Below are 17,925 nucleotides of genomic sequence, written 5' to 3'. Positions count from 1 at the left end.
TGTTGCAAGGAATGTGACAAACATGGTTTTGTCCTCATGACACTGACAATTCTAGTGGAGGGTGGCTGATGAACTAGGAAGCAAGTAAATGAATATAATCATGTTAGAGAGATGGTGCTTGGAGGAAATAAAGGGTCATTATGTGACAGAGACTGCACAGTTACTTTAGCTAGGGTGTCAAGAAGGAGGTCATGTGACAAGGAGCCAGCCAGACAGGACAGATGCAAGAGAGTGGGAGGCAGGAACAAGCCTTGAAGAGAAACAGAAACCACCGTGTCTGGAGCACGCTGAATGAAGAGGGGACGGGTGGGAGAGGAGGACTCAGACGCGGGAGGGCCACGCAGGGCCAGCGGGAGGAGAGCCTGCAGGGAACACAGCATAGATGTCAGAAGCGCAAGGATGGGGCAATCACGGAAGGCGTCCCAGAGGAAGTTGCCCGAAGAACCGTCGAAGTTAGAGATGAGAGGAGGGGCGGTTCAAACGCCCCGCATCTAGGCTTTGCCACTTCCTAGTTATGTGGCTTTGGGCAAGTTATATAACGTCTCTAAGCCGCAGGTTCCTCCTCTGAAAAGACGACTAATAATAACCGCCCTGCAAGGTTGTTGTGAAAATTAGTGCCTGAAACCCGGATGCCAGGGCGCTTTGATGGTGGACGTGGAGGCAGCGTGGCGTGCCGTGGAAACGCGTCGTTCCGGGGGAGGGGCTGTCCCTACCCATCCTTCCTCAGCCAGGTGACCAAAGGTCACCAGGCCGGACTGCCGCTGCGGGGCGCCCGAGGCGGCGGCACGCGAGGGGGCGGTCCGCGGAGGCTCCTCCCTGGACGGTCGGGCCGCGGCCCGGCCCCGGAGGAGGAGCGCAGGCTGGAGCTAGAGGGACCCTTGACAGCTGGTGACAGCTGGCAGGCGCGGGGGCCAAGAGGCGGCAGCGTCCTCGGCTGTCCGGTCCGCGATCCTGGCCGCCTTCAGAGTAAGGTACGCAGCAGCTTCAGTACCCCGAGGCTGCTTCCCTCCCCCTCAGTGCCAGCTTCCTGTCTCTTTAAGAGGTCAGCGGGTCGTCCCGCCTCTTAGGGATCTGATTGGCTTCTTCCGCGGCTTGCCCCCTCGTTTTGATGTAGCTCCATTTCTATAGGCTATTGGGGCCTGGGGGCGGGCCTGAATGCTATAAGTAGGGGCCGTGGCTGTTTTCGCAGTTTTGGCCGAACGAAAAGGACGCGCCTCCCTTCCGGTCGCTGCTACCGAGAAGGGCTGCATGCTGTTCTGGGGGCCGGTGGGCCCGGCGCGCTGACCGCGTTTCCCATTTCCCGCGGGCGCCCCATTTCTGCCGAGCCGGCTGCCGGCAGCTCTTGCGCGACGCTCCCTGGCCCCGCTGCCTGCCCTGGACGCAGGAGGCCGGAGTCCCGGGGCCTGTGTGGGGTCGGCGCAGTCTGCGGTGGCGGATGAGCGGCCCGGGCGGCGGGGCCTGAGCACGGCCCGGGTCCCTCAGGTAAGGAGAGGATGTTCTCCCGCCACACCTGGAGGGGTAGCCCCGTCTTCGCGCGTCCCGAAGCCCTACCGCGGGGCTGGGCGCCCCGTCCCTCTGCGGCGGCTGGGACCACCGCTCCAGGGACGCCCCCTGGCCTCCGCCGCACCTAGAGTCCCTCCCCGGCAGGGAGCTCCCAGAGCCCGGGAGCATCTAGTGACTCCCCGGGACAGCTGCGGGAGAGCCGGGAGCTGATCGGGACCTCCACCCGCATCCCCACAGCTGGACCGGGGCCCACCTGTCGCCGCTCCTTCCTCCGGGAGTGACCCCTTCCCGCTCAGGGCACAACCTCAGAGGACTCCCTTGGGGAAGTTTCAGAGGGCCAAGGAGCCCCTGGGTGAGGACTCACAGGAAGAGGCGAAGGGTGATTGCGAGACCCAGAGGGGATGGGGGTGGCCGAGCGCTCGGGTAGGGGGAGTGAGCACATACAGCTGCACAGGGTCCGGAATGGCCAGTTAGAAGGGCTGGTGGACCCTGTGGCTTGAGGCTGTGCAGAAAGAGATCTAGGCTCAGTGGCCCTGCACCTGAGCCTGTGTTCCTGTCTACAAGCAGCGGGACAGGACCTGCCCCCAACTTTGCTGTGGCCTTCAGCAGTCCGAGAGGGGCAGGAGGTATAGTTTCTGCGGCTGGGGCTGCTGTTGCAGGAGGGGCCTTCTGGGAGGCTCAGAAGCGCTGCTTCCACTGGACCACGGGAAGGGGGTGGAGAGTGATTTTGCCTTCTGCCTCTGTAGTAGGGATGGGGCTGGGGTCCTCCCAGGCGATCCTTCTCCTGCTCTCCAGAAGGGCTTGGCTGCACTCTGCTGGCGATTCATCTGTCCACATTGTAACATTTTGTTGAGAACTTACTCTGTGCCAGGCGCTATTCTAGGGGATTGGGTCATGAGCACGCCTGGGGTGGGCAGCCAGTAAACACATAAACACCCAGCTAGGGCCACTTCCAATGGAGGCCAAGTGCTGTAAAGAAAACACAGGGCGGGCTAGCTGAGAGAGATGGTTAAGGAGGGCTCTGAGGAGGCAGCCTGAATGATGAGACCCGCAGAAGGGCCAGCACAAAGGCCCTGAGGTAGGAGGAAGCTTAGCAGCTTGGAGAACAAGGTGGAAGCCAGGGGCTGGTGGATGGAAGGCATGAGGCAGAACAGCAGGCAGGGGGTGGATCAGGAGGGGCACCCCTTCATCCTGGGGGCTTCTGCCTGGGCTGCTGGCAGTGTACCAGAAGTGGCCTGTCTGGGACAGCGTCCTCCTCCCCCCACCTGCAAGGCTGAGGGATGAGGGGCTGGCCGCTGTCCTATGGAGCCTTCCTCATCTGTTTGGTTTAGAAGCTCACCAGTCTGCTAGGGGTCAGAAGCACTGAGGGGCGTTACAGCAACTATGAAGTATAGCCTCTCTCTTTAGCACAGGGCTTTCTGTCTTCCTGGGGTTTTCCATCCAGTCCTGGTCAATCCCATTGCACAGAGGAGAGATGGGAAAGCTGAGGCCCAGAGAAGGGACGATCCTGTCCGGGGGCTCACTGCAGGTCTGGCACTGCATGACTGGAGCCAGCCTGGCATCCTGCCCCATAGGCTGCCCACAGAAGGAGGGTGGGAGGGAGCTGGAGGCCCAAGTGGTGGGTGGGAAGATGGCCTCTGGAATGTTAACAAGGTCAGGAAAGTCCCTCCCAGGTGGAAGAAACAGTCTGTCCCAGTTTCTATGGTCTGGAGAGGTCTGGGGTTGCCTTAGGCCACTCAGCATCCAGGAAACTCCTCTGAGAATTCCCTTACCCCTCCTTCGAGTCTGGGCTCTACCCCTTCTTCTCCCTGCCCTCAGCCAGCCTTCCCACCATCTCCTGTCCCCTGTCCCATCAATCTGTCCCCCATTTCCTGAGCCTGCAGACCCCTTACTTCTCTGTCATTGCCCAGGCTTCTGCCCCCAAGCCCAGGAGCTTGCCTAAGGTGGGGGGAGGGGAATACAGGGCCAGTGACTTAAGCCTCTTGTGCCTCTCCTTTTCCCCTCTGTACTATGGGCACAAGAGTGGTTCCATCTCGCGCAGAGGCTGGTGTGATAGTTAAGAGCGTCACTCCATGTAAAGCACTTAGCCTTCTGTCCGTGGGTAGTGTGCATCGTTGTTCTATTTTTTATCATTGCTTCAGTTATTTTACAAGCTTTGACACATAGTGGCGATTCTGGTATGTTCAACAGCCTCATAAGCCAACAGTGCTTCTCTGGCCAGCAGAGAACAGGCACCAGCTGGAATCCTATTTAGCAATGTGGACCGTCACCCTGCCCTCGGCCTGCTGGATCAGAGTCTGCTCCTTCACAACACTCAGGTGTGAGAAGCACAGCTCTAGATGGAGCCCAGAGCCTTCCATCTATAGGTGGAGAAACTGATGCCCAGAGAAGGGTACTTGGCAAGTTGCCACTTGGGGGCCTGGGCACTGGAGACAGACAACCTGGCAGGTGCCTGGTGGGCCCCGAGCTTTGTCCGAGGGGGTAACAGAAGTACTTCCCACGTCTGGCTGGGAGGGCTCAGCGAGCGTGTCTGCTGCTGTCACCGAGGGTGTAGAGGGAAGAAGGATTTGGTACTCTCCTTGGAAAGGGGCCCTTGTGCTCAGAACCGAATCCTTCTTCCCTCTACACACCCAGGCCCTCCTCTGGGAAAAAAAGCAGCAGTTACCTTGGCGTGACCTGTTGTAGGCATTTACAACTCTGTTCTTGTTTGATCCTCATGGCAACTTTGTTGGGTAGGTGTTATTGTCCCTGTGACACTCCAAGAGGAGAAGTGACTCACTCAAGGTCACATAGCAAGTATGGGGCAGAGCCAGACGTGCAACCCTGGTCTGCCCGACTCCATAACCCCTGTCAGCCAGAAGGTTTTCATCAGTGAATAGAGAAATCAGACTCAACCGGACCTGAGCAGAGAAGGGAATTTGTTGGATTTTATACCTAAAAAGAAAGTCGAGGGGTAGCACTAGCCCCTGGCTAGATCCAGGGGCTCACGTGAGGCTGTGTCTCCGGGATGGATTTCCATCTGTCTCTCGGCTCTGCATTCCTCTGTGTTGGCTTTATTCTCAGGTGGGTAGTCATGGGTGGGGTCAAAGTGGTACAGCTTTGTACAGAACCATGCCACTTTTTAGCAGAAAGCGTATCTGTTCTCACAATTACAGCAAAAGTCTCTCGGCTGATTCTCATTGGCTGGGACAGTGGAGCCTCCAGACTGGCAGGCTTAGATCACATGCACACTCCTTGGTCTTGTGAAGGGCTTGAGTCAGCTGTACCTCAGCTTCATGGACAGAGACCCAGGGAGCTGAGGTTCCCCCCCTCAGGAAAATGGGGGGCTGGGCAGGCAAAACCAAGTGATGCTTCCTCCTTCCCCTCTTCAGACTCTGATTCTTCCTGCTGCTTGGCCCTGGGCATCCTCACTGGCTTCTTTTTGCCACAAGGGACCTCTCGGCTTCTCAGTGGCTGCTGGGTGCTTGGCCTGCTCTTCAGGGCCTGCCCTTCCTGGGGCTGCTTAACACCCTGTCCTAGGCCAGAGCTGGTGTTTGGCTGCTGGGACCAGAAGTTTGCTCCACAGGGAATGGTGAGTGGGGCGGAGGGAGTGGTGGAGTCTCTCTCCTTCAGCTCTGGTCACTTACCAGTCATCCTGTCAGGTCAGCAGAAGTCTTGAGGGGGGTGGCGCACCGCCGGCCATAATGGCCCTGTGCTCAGCATGGCCATGGTTCACACAGCAGACCCTCAATGGCCATGTGCAGGTGCAAAGAAGGGGCTTTCCTCCTGGAGGGTGTCTGATGGTCCGCAAGGAAAACGTTTCTTGGGAGACTTCCCCCATATTTCATCACATGCCATTGCCTAAACTTGCCACCAGCAAGGAGAACACCCTTCCTGACGTTGACCAACAGCCTCCCTTCAGGGCACTGCTGGCAAAGGGGAAGATGATCATTCATTTGGTGGACTGGCCCACATGTTGCAGGACATGTGGCAGCCTCGGACCCTGTCCACGAAAAATCATGGCACCCCACCCCCACCATCCCCGTGTCAAACTGGAGCACCCCTGCGCCACTGGGGTGTCCGGTACTGTTCCACACTGCCCCTACCCCAAGGCCACTGGCTTACTGTAGTTGAGATTCAGCTTCTGGCCCAGGGGAGAGGCCCCTACCTGCACAGCGGAGCATCACAGAGGGGTCCTGGAATAAAATTGTACCTTGACAGCTAGGGAGAAGGGGGCAGTGTTTGGTGGGGACACATTTGCAGCGTTGGCCTAGTTGTTACAGAATATCCAGCGGCCAGGCCAGAAGCCACCACATCCTTGCTGTCTTCCCACATTCCCTTGGGGTGTCTGTGGGCTGCTCAGGTTGGCTGACCCTCCCAGAGGTATCCCAGATCCCTCCAACCCACCCCCACTGCAACCACTGGTCAAGCCACCATCCTTCTGCCTGCACTCTCCCCCTGCTTCAGTCCGTGTTGCCCAGCAGCCTGAGTGGTCCTCTCCACGTGGACAGGGGACCTGGTCACCTACCTTCGTGACACCCTTCTCATTGCATTCAGAATGGAATCACATTGCATGTGGTTGTATCGTCCTGTGTGACCTGGCCCTGCCAACCTTTCTGATCTCCCCGCCAGCCACACTGGCCTGCTTCTTGCCCTTTGAACAGGCCAAGCCTGTTTGTACCTCATGGCATTTGCATTCACTGTTCTCTCCCAGGTGTGCTCTTTGTCCAGACTTTTCCAAGTCTGGTTCCTTCTCAATTATTTAGATCTAGTGCAAATGTCAGCTTGTCTGACGACCCAGTCCAAAGCAGCACCTCTTTATATTCATTGGGATTCTGGCTTAGCTGTTGAACAAAGGTCAGAATAACAAGATAGAAGATTATTCCTGTGTATTGCATGGTGGTCTGTGTGCATGCTGTCCAGGATATGCCTGGAGGCCTGTTGGGTCTGGGACCCAGACACTTTTCCTCATTTCTCTCTTATCCTCAATAATGGTTTCAGTTTCGTGGTCTAACATGGCTGCTGTTTCTCCTGCCACCACATCCCTGTTCCAGGCAATAGGAAAGAGACTTGCATGGCCTGAAATTGACCAACTCATTAAATTAACTGCTCATTTCCCATTGGATAAAACTTGGTCATGTGGCCATACAGTGGCAAGGGAACCTTGGAAAATAGCCATTATCCTGGGAAGCCATGTGTGAGCTAAAATCCATGGGCTCCAGTACTAAAGGGAAGGGTGGATGTTGAGGACCCTGGTAGTCTCTACCGTGTTACCCGTTGTTCAGTTCCACTCCTCTGTTAACATGGTTTTCATGCTGGCTGCCTGCCTCCTCTCCTGGAATGACAGCCCTGGGAGGGCACATCCACCGGGTGTGTCCCAGCACCCAGACTCATCCCTGGCTCACAGTAGGTGGTGCTGCTGCCGGTGGAAGAGTGCATGAAGAATGTATCCTTTCTTCGGACCTATTATGTGTTGGGCATATGTTTTCCCCATTGCAGCTGGGGATGTGATCCCAGAGCTGGCCAGTGGCCTGTAAAGAAGGACAGAGGAGCCTGAGCCCCAGGTCTCGGTCCGTTCGCTTCAGTCTCCTCTCCCTTTCAGCCAGAGGCGGCGCTCACGTTTCATGGCTTGGAATGGTAGCAAGGATGCCCCTGCATCCCCTGCAGCCCTCACCCCAAGCCTGCTGCCGCTCAGGGGTAGCGTTAGTGACAGCACAAGCACGGGTGCCCGCGACATTTGCGGATCCTTGCAATAGGGCGCTCAGCGGCCCCGGCTGCTCTTTGCTGAATGGGAGACCTGCACTCTGGGAGTGTAAACAGAGCTCATCTTTCTAATTTTTAAAAACTTAACTGATGTGTAACCCATACAGAAAAGTGCACAGATCAGAGGTGGGTGACTCAATGAATTTTGCCATGGTGAGCAAGCCTGTGTACCCCCCGCCCTCACAATCAAGCACCAGAAGCTGGCGTTCCCCCCCCCCATACCCTCCAACCTCCACAAAGGTGACCCTCCCCTGGATGTTTGCGTGGGGTCAGGCTGCACACGTGCACTTGTAGCTGGCCCCGCTCGGCCCCATATCCGTGAGGCCCTCGTGTGGCTGCCCACAGCAGTAGCCTGTTCTTTCTCTTTCTGTTCTGCTGTGCATGGGAGTGTCACCACGAGGGTTTGCGTACTGCTGATGGCGGGCTTCTGGGCTGTGGCTAGTCTGGGGCTGTTACAGATGTACCCAGAAGTGAAGACGCCAGGTCACAAGGCCTCATCTGTTCCCGTCATCATTGTAATGCTGGTATCTGTTATGTCCTGGTGCCCAGGCCACCCTAGCTCGCCTGCCCTGCACCCCCTGAGCTCCCCAAGGAGGTCCCTCCTACCGTCAGTGCGGGCCCAGCCCCTCTGTCCTCGTCCTGGAGAGCCCAGCGACGTGGGAGCCCGCCTTGTCCGGGGCGGCTCCCAGGGGCCCAGGCCACTAGCTGTCCTGTCTTCTAGGCTGGACTCTTAACCTCTCATTGGGAGGCGCTTGGTTGTGGGCCCCCGTGCCGATTTCCCCCGTCCCTGCCTTTGCAGACACAGCCCCCTCTGCAGTGGCCCCCTGTGCCGTTCCTCTCCTTCCCTCCCCTTCTCCACCTAGAGACCTTCTGTGCATCTTCCCGGCACATGCATGTCCCCCTGTCTTGCGTCTCCCTTTCCAGGGTGGCAGCAGAGGATGACAAGCGGTGTGGGCCACCCGCGGTGTGCACGATGCCGCACTCTGGCGTGTGATTGAGCACCACGGTCACTGGGCCTCCAGCAGGCTGTGTGCCGAGGACTCTGAGCACTGTGCCTGTGTGAGCTGTAGGAGGCGCTAGACATCACTTCTTCAGAGCCCACCACAGCCGCCCAGGGTGGATGCTGTTGTTAGTCCCATTCCAGGGGCAGGCGGACCCTGGCTCCTAGCCCTTCTGCTCCCTGTCTGTCCCCGGGACCCCCAGGATCGGGGGGATGAGCTAGGGTCATGCCGAGCACCTTGCATTGCTGTGCCTGGCACAGAGTAAGGCTCAGTCACTGGGGGTGGCGTTTACCGTGTGGGGGTCACGAGACAGAGGCTAAGGTAGAGGACTGGGCCCCTGCCCGGGGGTTGTGTTGTGGCATGTGGGGGAGCCACACCTCAGCCTCCGCCTGGTGGGTGGGAGAGTGGTCCACAAGCCCACTGTAAGGAACACTCTTGGGTTCCACTGGGAACCTGAGACCAGAGGCCCACGGCCACACAGCCCCTGCGCTGCTCACGTGGGGGCTCTCATCCCCCAGGGCTGGCTGCTGGCGGGATGGACATCCTGGAAGAGGCGATTTGGGCCAACGGGAGCACAGCCCTGCCCCCACCCGTGGCACCCAACATCAGCGTGCCGCATCGCTGTCTGCTGCTGCTCTATGAGGATATCGGAACCTCCAGGTGAGGCAGACCATGGCCCTGAGTGGGTTTCCCCTGTGTGTGTGTGTGTGTGTGTGTGTGTGTGCGCGCGCGCATGTGTGTAGTGTATGATGGGGGCGGGGGCGGGGCTTGCAGACAGACCCTTACCAGTCGGCTGGCTTCTGTACCCATCTGCTAGGGTCCGCTACTGGGACCTCCTGCTGCTCATCCCCAATGTGCTCTTCTTCATCTTCCTGCTCTGGAAGCTTCCGTTCGCTCGGGCCAAGATCCGCGTCACCTCCAGCCCCATTTTTATCACCTTCTATATCCTGGTGAGTTCACTCCAACTGGTGACAGAAAAACCCAACTCCAACTGGCTTAAGTGAAAAAGGGAATCATTAATTGCTTCTGTAATGAAAACCAGCTTCAGACGTGGCTGGATCCAGGGGTAGATGGGCGTCATCAGGACTCTGTCTCTCTGCCTCTCTGCTCTCCTCTGGCCTTGTCTCAGATGAGCTGTCCCTGCCAGCTGTGAGCTGACATCCCGCCTCCCTGCCAGTGCCCGGTGGAAGACGACCTCCTTCCTGGTGGTGCTAGTGGAGACCTGGGACTCCCTCTGACCGGCCCACCTTGGATCCCCTGTTGGTTCCTGAGCCAGTCACTGTGCTAGCAGGGAAGGGACACTCTGGGGCTGGGAGGGTGGGGCCAACTCAGCCAGGCCGTGGGGACTGAGGACGGTGGTGGTCCCTGGAGGAATACTGGGGAGCCGTTTGTAGAGGGCAAGGGAAGAGCTGCTATGCTGGCTGGTGGAAGAATGCCCACTGCCACCTCCATCTGTCCGTCTGTCCACCCAGCCATCCATTCACACATTCTGTGAGACCTCTTTGGAGCAGACTTCCTGCCTGTCGGAAGAACCTGAGTTCTCATCAGTCAGTGGTGCTGGTGCGGCTGCCCGGGGAGAGGTAGCAGGGCTGCGGTTGGGAGGCTGCCCCAGGTATGGGCTCCAGGGGCAGCTTCCAGGTGCAGACTGTCCAGCTCCCTTTCTTCTGGGCTCAGGCCTGACTGACCGGAGTCCTCCCCTCTCTCTGCCTCTTAGCTCCCACTCCCTGAGAGCTGAGTGGCTCCCTGGGTCCCCTCTTCGCGGCCTGGCTCAGAACTGTCAGAGGAGTTGCCAGTGGGCAGGCAGGGGCAGAGGCTGTGGGGAACGCCTGGAGGCCGCCGATGGAGGCCCCAGGGGCTGCCGGCTGACCGGAGCTCCCCTGTGAGGTAGTGGTGGGCAGGGGTGGGCATTGAGGCCTGCTTTCTTCTCTCCCCCACTGCTTCTCTGACTCATTACTATATTTACTGAACAGATAAGCAGGCAGGCAGATGCCCTTTCTGGGGGAGCCTGAGGGGAGAAGGGACCCAGGGCCAATGCCCACAGCATGAGGTAGGGCCAGGGGACTCAGCACTGCCCATGCCTTCTTATTCCTGGGGACTGCTTTCTAGAGAGCTCAGGAGACAGTGGTGAGCATTGGCCCAGGCAGACTGCCTCCAGACCCCAGCTGTGCTGAATGATGTTGGACTGGTGGCTTGGCCTCTCTGTGCGTCAGTGCCGTCCTCCCCACATCGTGCGTGCTGGACCTGTTTAGCTTGCGACATTCCTGTGAGCACCAGAGAGGACCGCACGCGTAGCTCTAGCCTGGTGGCAGCCTGGCATACAGTAGGCACACAGCAGTTTGTTGCTTCTACAGCCTGCCCTGTTGTGTGGTGTCAGCCTCCCCACTGGTTCCACACCGTTTTTGTGGCACAAAGGACAGACTGTGTGTGCATCTGGACTCTTCTGTTTGCATGTGTCAGAAAACCAAAGTGAAACTCACAGAAGCTGGAGGGAATGTATTGATGGAGAAACTGACAAGTCCCGGGGCTTCAGGCATGGCTGGATTCAGGGGCTCCAGAAGGCCGTGGGGGCACAGTCTCAGTCTCCCTCTCAGCTGGGGTCTGTCCAACAGCCCTGTCTCTAGCAGTCTCGTGCTCATGGAGCCAGGCTGCCCCAGCAGCTCCAGCTTGCAACCCCGCCTCCCCCCAGCTTCCTTTTCCAGGGGCTGCACCTGGTGTCCTGGCTGTGCCTGTTACTAGCCTCCCTTGGGTCCCACCCCCATCCCCAAATCAGGGAATGGCATGTACCGAATGGCCAGCCCTGGGTTACAGGCCAGTCCCTGAAGCTGGCACTCCCCCGCCCCCCCGCCCGAGCCTTGTGAGCTGCAGGGAGAGGAAGGAGGCTGTTGCCAGAAGAAGGGAGTGGATACTGGGGTGGCAAAATCGGCCAATGCTGCACAGGCGCTTCTGCGAGACGTGCTGGGGCAGCAGCCTTCCCCAGGGTCTCTGAGGTGTCTTCCCTGCAGCCCCCTTCCCCCCATGGCTTGGGATTAAAAGCGCTACTATGACGATGGTAAAGGCGAATGTGCACCTGGCCTTACCGGGTGCCAGGCTCCCTCCACTGCGTCGGTCTACCTGTTTGCTCCTCCCAGCCATCAAATACGGCAGGTGCTGGGCTCACCCCGTCTCACAGATGAGGAAACAGAGGCACGGAGGTGCAGGTCCTCGGCCGAGGTCACGCTCCTCCCAGCCATCAAATACGGCAGGTGCTGGGCTCACCCCGTCTCACAGATGAGGAAACAGAGGCACGGAGGTGCAGGTCCTCGGCCGAGGTCACAGAAGCAGGAAGCAGCAGGGCTGGCATTCGAGCCCGGCAGTGCAGCTCCACCGTGTCACCCCTACTAACCATTCTAAGGCTGCCAGCGTAGCCGGGAAACAGGCCCGAGAGGGAAAGGCCAGGCGGCGGTTACTGACAGTGGAGGATCTCCCCACCTCCCCGCATCTCACTCCCGACTCTTTGAGTTTGGAATCCTTCGGCTCTCAGAGAATCCAAGGCTCCTGCAGAGGCCCTGCGATTCACAGGGTCTCCCTCCCTGACCCCATCCTGGCATTCCTGCTCTTGCCCACCAGGTGTTCGTGGTGGCGCTGGTGGGCATCGCCCGGGCCGTGGTGTCCATGACGGTCAGCACCTCGGATGCTGCGACTGTTGCTGATAAGGTGTGGCCGGGCCTACCGACAAGGGTGGGGGGGATGCTGGGCGCTGGGGAGCGGGGTGACTGGGCCCCCAGGCTGACACTCTGCCCGCTCTGTGTCCAGATCCTGTGGGAGATTACCCGCTTCTTCCTGTTGGCCATCGAGCTGAGTGTGGTCATCCTGGGCCTTGCCTTTGGTGCGTGTGCTGCTGGGGCCAGCGCTCTCCCTGTCCCTCCCTAGTGGGCACCGACCCCACCACGATCACCTGGCTGGCTCCCGCTGACTGACCAGCACGTTTCTTCCAGGTCACCTGGAGAGCAAGTCAAGCATCAAGCGGGTGCTGGCCATCACCACGGTGCTGTCCCTGGCCTACTCTGTCACCCAGGTAAGAGGGGATGGGGCAGCTGTGGGGTCCCCCTGAAGGAGGCCAGGTGTCACTGAGGCCCCAGCAGACCCCGCTCCCTGGTTCTGAGTCCAGGTTTTAATGTTTATTAGGTGCGCCTAAGGAATCCCCCGAGGTGCTTGTTAACAAGGCAGGGTCTCCCCCATACCATTCCAGCCCAGTAGGCCAGGGTGGGGGCGGGGAGGGTGCCTAGAACCTGCCGTAACAAGCAGCCCGGGTGGGGACATGAGGGTTTGCAGACCGCACTGCGGGCTGTACATCTGGAGACTCCTTCCTTAGGTTGGGGGCTACCTCCTGCCCAGCCCAGTTCCCTGCCCCACTGCAGGGCCTACTCCGGGTGTGGGAGCTAGGCGGGCGGGGAGCAGGGCGCGGCCAGGGAGCAGTCTGGAGCAGGGAGCTTGGAAGGCCAGGCCAGGCAGCTGGGCTTGGAGTGGCGGAGAGCTCTGGGTGCTTTGTATCAGCGAGCTCCCAGGGAGGGGGCTTTCCAGGTGGCAGGAGACTGAGGGCCTCCCCTGCCTGCCCCTGCAGGGGACACTGGAGATCCTGTACCCTGATGCCCACCTGTCGGCTGAGGACTTCAACATCTACGGGCACGGGGGCCGCCAGTTCTGGCTGGTCAGCTCCTGCTTCTTCTTCCTGGTGAGGCTGAGGGTGCCCTCCCCACTTTCTGGGCCTCTGCACCCTGGGGGTGGCCGCACGAGGCAGGAGCCTGGATGTCTTGGTCCTGGGCTTAGCTCTGGGCCTTGTGTCCCCAGCGTCCTTCTCAGTCCTGCGCTGTGTCTGCAGGTCTACTCTCTGGTGGTCGTGCTCCCCAAGACCCCGCTGAAGGATCGCATCTCCCTGCCTTGTAAGCAGCTGGTGGGTGGCTCCGGGACAGGGCCGGGTGCAGGGCAGGGTCTGTTTGGGCTACCTCGCCTCTCCTGCTGGAGAGCCCTTGAGAGGGAGGGGTCCTCCTGGAGGCCCAGAAGGGCCTCAGGTGACACGCTGGGGATGAAGGGCGGAGGCAGGGGCAGGGCCTCACAGTCCCCAACCCCCCAGCACGGAGGAGCTTCTACGTGTATGCTGGCATCCTGGCGCTGCTCAACCTGCTGCAGGGGCTGGGAAGCGCCCTGCTCTGCGCCGACATCATCGAGGGGCTCTGGTAGGTGGGGCGGGGCACGGGGTGCCCGCTGGCTTGGGTGTGGGGGAGGCCTGACTGTGAGCGGCGGGCAGAGGGAGGCTAAGCCCAGGTCCCATCCAGAGGAGGACCCTCCCTGACCAGCTCCTCCTGCCCCCCAGCTGTGTAGATGCCACCACATTTCTCTACTTCAGCTTCTTTGCGCCCCTCATCTACGTGGCCTTCCTCCGGGGTTTCTTTGGGTGAGTCTTCCCACGGGGATGGTCGGTTCGGGGTGGGGGGGGCGGACGGCGCAGGCATGGGACGTGAGACGGTGGTAGCTAGTGCCCAGCTTGCCTGCCACCCAGTGGCTGGTAGTTTGAGGGCTGCGGGCGCCCCCGCGTGGCTGCCTGCGGAACTGCGCCTCCAGCTCCTTGCGCATGCGCAGCCTCAGCTTCGGGCTCCTGAGCCTCCCTAGTCCGAGTTCTGGCTTGACACCCGGAATGATGAGGCAGATGAGGTGTGTATGTCTGTACCTACACATGCATACACACATGTGCATATGCACACATGCATACATATACACATTCTATATGCAACACACACACACACACTTTCCCCACTAGAGTGTCTGTGCACCTTGTTCTACGCTTGCTGGTTCAGAACACTTAGCTCATTCTTTCAGCAGGCATTCATTGAGCACCTACTGGGTGTCGGGCACTGCTGCAGCTGCCAGACACAACAGGGAACAAAGAAGACACGAATTACCGTGCTCACGGATTCTAGCTGGGAGTGGCTGGGGAGCGGAGCAGGGTTGCAGGAGGCGGGCGTGCGGCGGAGCATAGGGTGAGGTGCACGCGGTTGCACGTGTGCGTTTGCAGGCGTGTCAGGGAGACAGGGTGCTAAGGACATGTGGGATTGAGGGTTGGATCCTGGGCCTCTGATGTGGCAGAAGGGCTGGGTCTGCGGAGGTGGTGAGGGATCTGAGGGGGGAAAGCAGGAAGAGGGCGTCAGAGGTGGGGTGAGAGGGGCTAGATTGGCTCTCAGCCCAGCCCTGACCTGTGTGCGACCTTGCACACGCATTTACCTCCCTGGCTTCGGGCTCCTTTTTGTGAATCGGGTACAGCACTTCCCAGTCAGTTACCCTGAGGATTGAGGGACTGGGTAAGCGCAGAGTAGGTGGTCATAAAGCTGCAAGGGTGGAGGTTGCAGCTGGTGTTTGCTGAGCACCTCGAGCCAGAATTTACCTCTGTTTACCTTCTGCTGAGGTCCTCTCGAGGTCAGAGTTGTACCCATTTTGCAGTGAGAAACAGGCAAGTGAGAAACTTCTCCTTGCCCAGGCTCACATGTGGGCTGAGTTTTAAAACAAGTCCCGCTGGACTCCAGAGTCCAAGCTTTGGGGACCTCCTGGGGTCACTGTTAGGCACAAGCCTTATTTTTCGGAGAAGGAAGCCTTTCCTGACCAAACAGTTGGGCTCCCCTGCCCCTCTCTCCTCCCCACCAGCTCGGAGCCCAAGATCCTCTTCTCCTACAAATGCCAAGTGGATGAGACCGAGGAACCAGACATGCACCTGCCCCAGCCCTACGCGGTGGCCCGGCGGGAGGGCCCGGAGGCGGCAGGGGCTGCCAGCACACAGTTTGACTCAGCTGGTGGGGTGGCCTACCTGGACGACATTGCCTCCATGCCCTGCCACACGGGTAGCATCAACAGCACAGACAGTGAGCGCTGGAAGACTATCAATGCCTGAGTGTGGCCACCGTGGCTGGAGGGCCTGCTGGGGCCTGTGGAGGGCAGGCTGGAGAGAAGACCAGGGGGTGCCAAGTCCCTGGGGGAGGAGGACGAGGTCATGGGACCTTCTGTGGGCAGGAGCCCCATGCAGGCCCTGTCTCGCCCTCTGTGTCCCCAGTTGCCTTTGGCCACCTCTGCTCTAACTGGGGCTGCCTCCACCTTCTACCCGCCCTCTCCCTGCTCAGCTGCATGGCCCAGACTCTAATCTCTCAGGGCCAGGCCTGGCTAGGCTGGCTGAGGACACCTCCTTTCTCCAAAGCCTGGGCACCCAGGACCGGTCTGGCCCTTCTCATCCCTCTGCCTCCTCCCCGTGGCGCTTTGGCCTCCTCAAAGCCCACTCCGGCAGGTGGGCTGAAGTGTGTATATTTTCTTGATCTATTTTTTAATAAAAAACAAAAGGAGCAGAAGGTGCGGCTGTGGAGGTTCCTCTTAGGAGCCCGAGGGCTGGCGTGAGAACCTGCGATGATCAGAGGTCCTGGCAGGTCCCTCTGCGTCCCAAGCCCTGGGAGGCTCTGGGATCCTTCGTTTGCTCCACGGAGGAACACTGGCCAGTGCACAGGCCCTGGGCCGGCTGCTGGGGAAGTGGCGGGCAATTGGATCCCAGTGCTCCGTGTCCCGGGCCCCCGTCCAAGCAGACAAGAGGGACGTGGAAAGAGAACGGCTGTTTCCTCACCCTGTTGGGGAGTGTGGGGTTTGGAGTGAGCCCTGCAGGTCCTGTCCTTTCTCTGTACCTTCTGCTCTGCCCTCCTGGACCGGCCGCTTCCCCTCCCCCAGCTCTAGCTCGCCGGCTGTAAAATGGGGATAAGGAGGCCTGTCTTGCAGGGGCTGCTGTTAGGATTAGGAAGTAGCATGAAGGGCCGACAGATGCTTATGGAGCAGTAGTGATAACTCAGTTGTTTTTAGCCCCTAGAGTATTGCTCGCCACAAAGCAGGCATTCAGAAGGTAGGATGACAGGGACTGACGTGACCAGAATCGACGTGCTAAGCTAAACATGGAGCTAAGTCAGAACAAGGCAAACTGTAAATAAGAGGAGAGAGGTGCTGTGTGTCCCCTGCCCTTATACCTCAGCTTGGCCTCGAGTCTGTGGGCAGCGGGAGAGAAAGCATTGCTGGTTATGTCATTCCCACTGCCAGAGAAGAGGAGGTCTCGATGGGGCCACGGGGGTGCTGAGGGTCAGGCCTGGCACCCGTCTCCATTGCCAGCCCTCTTTTGTGGCAGGACACCAAGGCACCAGCTCCAACACGGCTTGTGACTGTGGGGCCAACATGCCATGCTCCCCGGGATCTGGGGCCTAGAGGGCTGTCAGTGGGCCAGGAAGTTCCTTCTCAGAGCTTTCCTGGAAGGCTGGTGGGAGGGGTAGGGGGCCTACAGGGCATTCCAAGCAGAGCAAGTATTGGGGGCCAGAGATGGAGGCCTGGACAGGCCAATCCGAGCCATACTCAGTACCGTCGGCCTTGGATGCCTGTGCCTTCTGAGAGGCTGGAGTGATGGCCTGGGTTTGCTCAGTGCGGTGCTTGAGCAACCAGCCCTGTCAACAGGGAGGCACCCACAGAAGAAAAGAGGCTAGAAGCCTACTGCTTTTTTGTTCTGATCTTGAAGTTTGTTTTTTAATAGGTACTGTGCACATGGCAAGGAGAAGTTCACTCGGTGAGGGGAGGTGTGCAGTGGAGTGTGAATCTCCTCCCTGCAGCGGATTCACTTTCCCCGTCCCCTGCCCCAGAAGCACCACCAAGGCCAGGGTCTCACTGCCGTCCAGAGTGCCTGTGTGTGTTCACACGTGTGTATGTACATTTCCCTGTTCTGGGAACGTAGACATTCTGTCGATTTTTTCTTTACTTGACACTTGATCTTGGCATCATGCCCTGTCAGGCGGCAGAGCGGCCTCACTCCGGCAGCTGCGTACATTACGGATATATGAATATACGGCAATTTATTTAATCAGTCCCCTTGGGATGGATTTTTGTTCCCGATACATTTTGCAACAACAGACAGTGCAGTGACAGACATCCTTATAAATATGCTTTCGGTAACTCATGCACGTGGAATTACTGAAGCACAGAGTTTTAATTGGTTTTAATTATCTTATAGTCTTCTGGCAGAGACAAATAGCTGTCCTCCAATGTGTCCCCCTTTTCTTCCATCGTAATAGAATCCCTGACTTTTTTTTTTTTTTAAGCTGGGTACACAGCTTCCTGGAACAAGACTACATTTTCCAGCTGTCCCTGCAGGTGGGTGTGGCCATGTGCTAAGTTCTGGCCAATGGGATACAAGCATGCATGTAACTAACTTCCTTATAGAGAGGCTAGGCTCTGAGCTTTTCTTCTAATGGGAAGGTGGTCACACTGGCTGGCATCGTAGCAGCCATCTTGAGTCACAGATCATCTTGGGAATGGAAGCCTCTCATGGAAGTGCCACAGAATAGAAGGAGCCCGTGTCCCGATGCTGCTTCCACAGTGGACTTAGACTTTCCACCTCAGGATGACTTTTAGAGGATGAGTGAGAAATAAATGTCTACTTGGTTTAAACCCCTTTGGATTTTTCTCTTACAGTGGAACCTAATCTGAACCAACAGGCTCTTCAAAGAGGCTGTACCAGTGTTAACTTCTGCCAGTACAGGCTCACCGACACTGTGCCGTTCAGAATTTTTATTTTCCTAAAAAGACCTGCTCACTTCTGCTCTGCTAGGACCACATTCTGTGTGCTGTATCTGGATGGTAACAA

At 58.6% G+C, this 17,925-nt stretch overlaps 1 protein-coding gene across 4 annotated transcripts; it reads left to right on the top strand.

Moving 5' to 3' along the window:
- Positions 1 to 786: 786 nt before the first annotated feature.
- Positions 787 to 17,375, top strand: TPRA1 (transmembrane protein adipocyte associated 1). Of its 4 annotated transcripts, none has more exons than XM_087866723.1 (12): positions 1,177 to 1,482; positions 8,765 to 8,906; positions 9,064 to 9,196; positions 11,853 to 11,939; positions 12,039 to 12,111; positions 12,221 to 12,300; positions 12,847 to 12,957; positions 13,105 to 13,165; positions 13,357 to 13,459; positions 13,597 to 13,677; positions 14,103 to 14,260; positions 14,919 to 15,058. In XM_087866723.1, exons 2-11 carry the CDS (start codon positions 8,782 to 8,784, stop codon positions 14,257 to 14,259), a joined length of 1,011 nt encoding a protein of 336 aa, XP_087722849.1. In that variant the 5' UTR covers positions 1,177 to 1,482; positions 8,765 to 8,781; the 3' UTR covers position 14,260; positions 14,919 to 15,058. The 4 variants fall into 4 exon arrangements, with proteins under 4 accessions (XP_045668345.1, XP_087722849.1, XP_087722848.1 ...); XM_087866722.1 differs by having other exon boundaries at positions 14,100 to 14,260; XM_045812389.2 differs by lacking the exons at positions 1,177 to 1,482; positions 14,103 to 14,260 and adding an exon at positions 787 to 971 and having other exon boundaries at positions 14,919 to 17,375.
- The last annotated feature ends 550 nt before the right edge of the window (positions 17,376 to 17,925 follow it).

Source organism: Ursus americanus, chromosome 14 (genome assembly GCF_024610735.1).
Source record: "Ursus americanus isolate L20-20 chromosome 14, mUrsAme1.1.p, whole genome shotgun sequence".
Taxonomy (NCBI): Eukaryota; Metazoa; Chordata; class Mammalia; order Carnivora; family Ursidae; genus Ursus; species Ursus americanus.
This window is presented reverse-complemented; position numbering and strand designations above follow the sequence as displayed.

What these genes read in the sequence shown, in the direction of transcription:
- TPRA1 (XM_045812389.2), top strand. Translation starts at nt 8,782, where the DNA reads ATGGACATCCTGGAAGAGGCGATTTGGGCCAACGGGAGCACAGCCCTG. An exon ending in CTGCGACTGTTGCTGATAAG is followed by an intron (nt 11,940 to 12,038) that starts GTGTGGCCGGGC and finishes CTCTGTGTCCAG; the next exon opens with ATCCTGTGGGAGATTACCCG. An exon ending in TGGCCTACTCTGTCACCCAG is followed by an intron (nt 12,301 to 12,846) that starts GTAAGAGGGGAT and finishes CTGCCCCTGCAG; the next exon opens with GGGACACTGGAGATCCTGTA.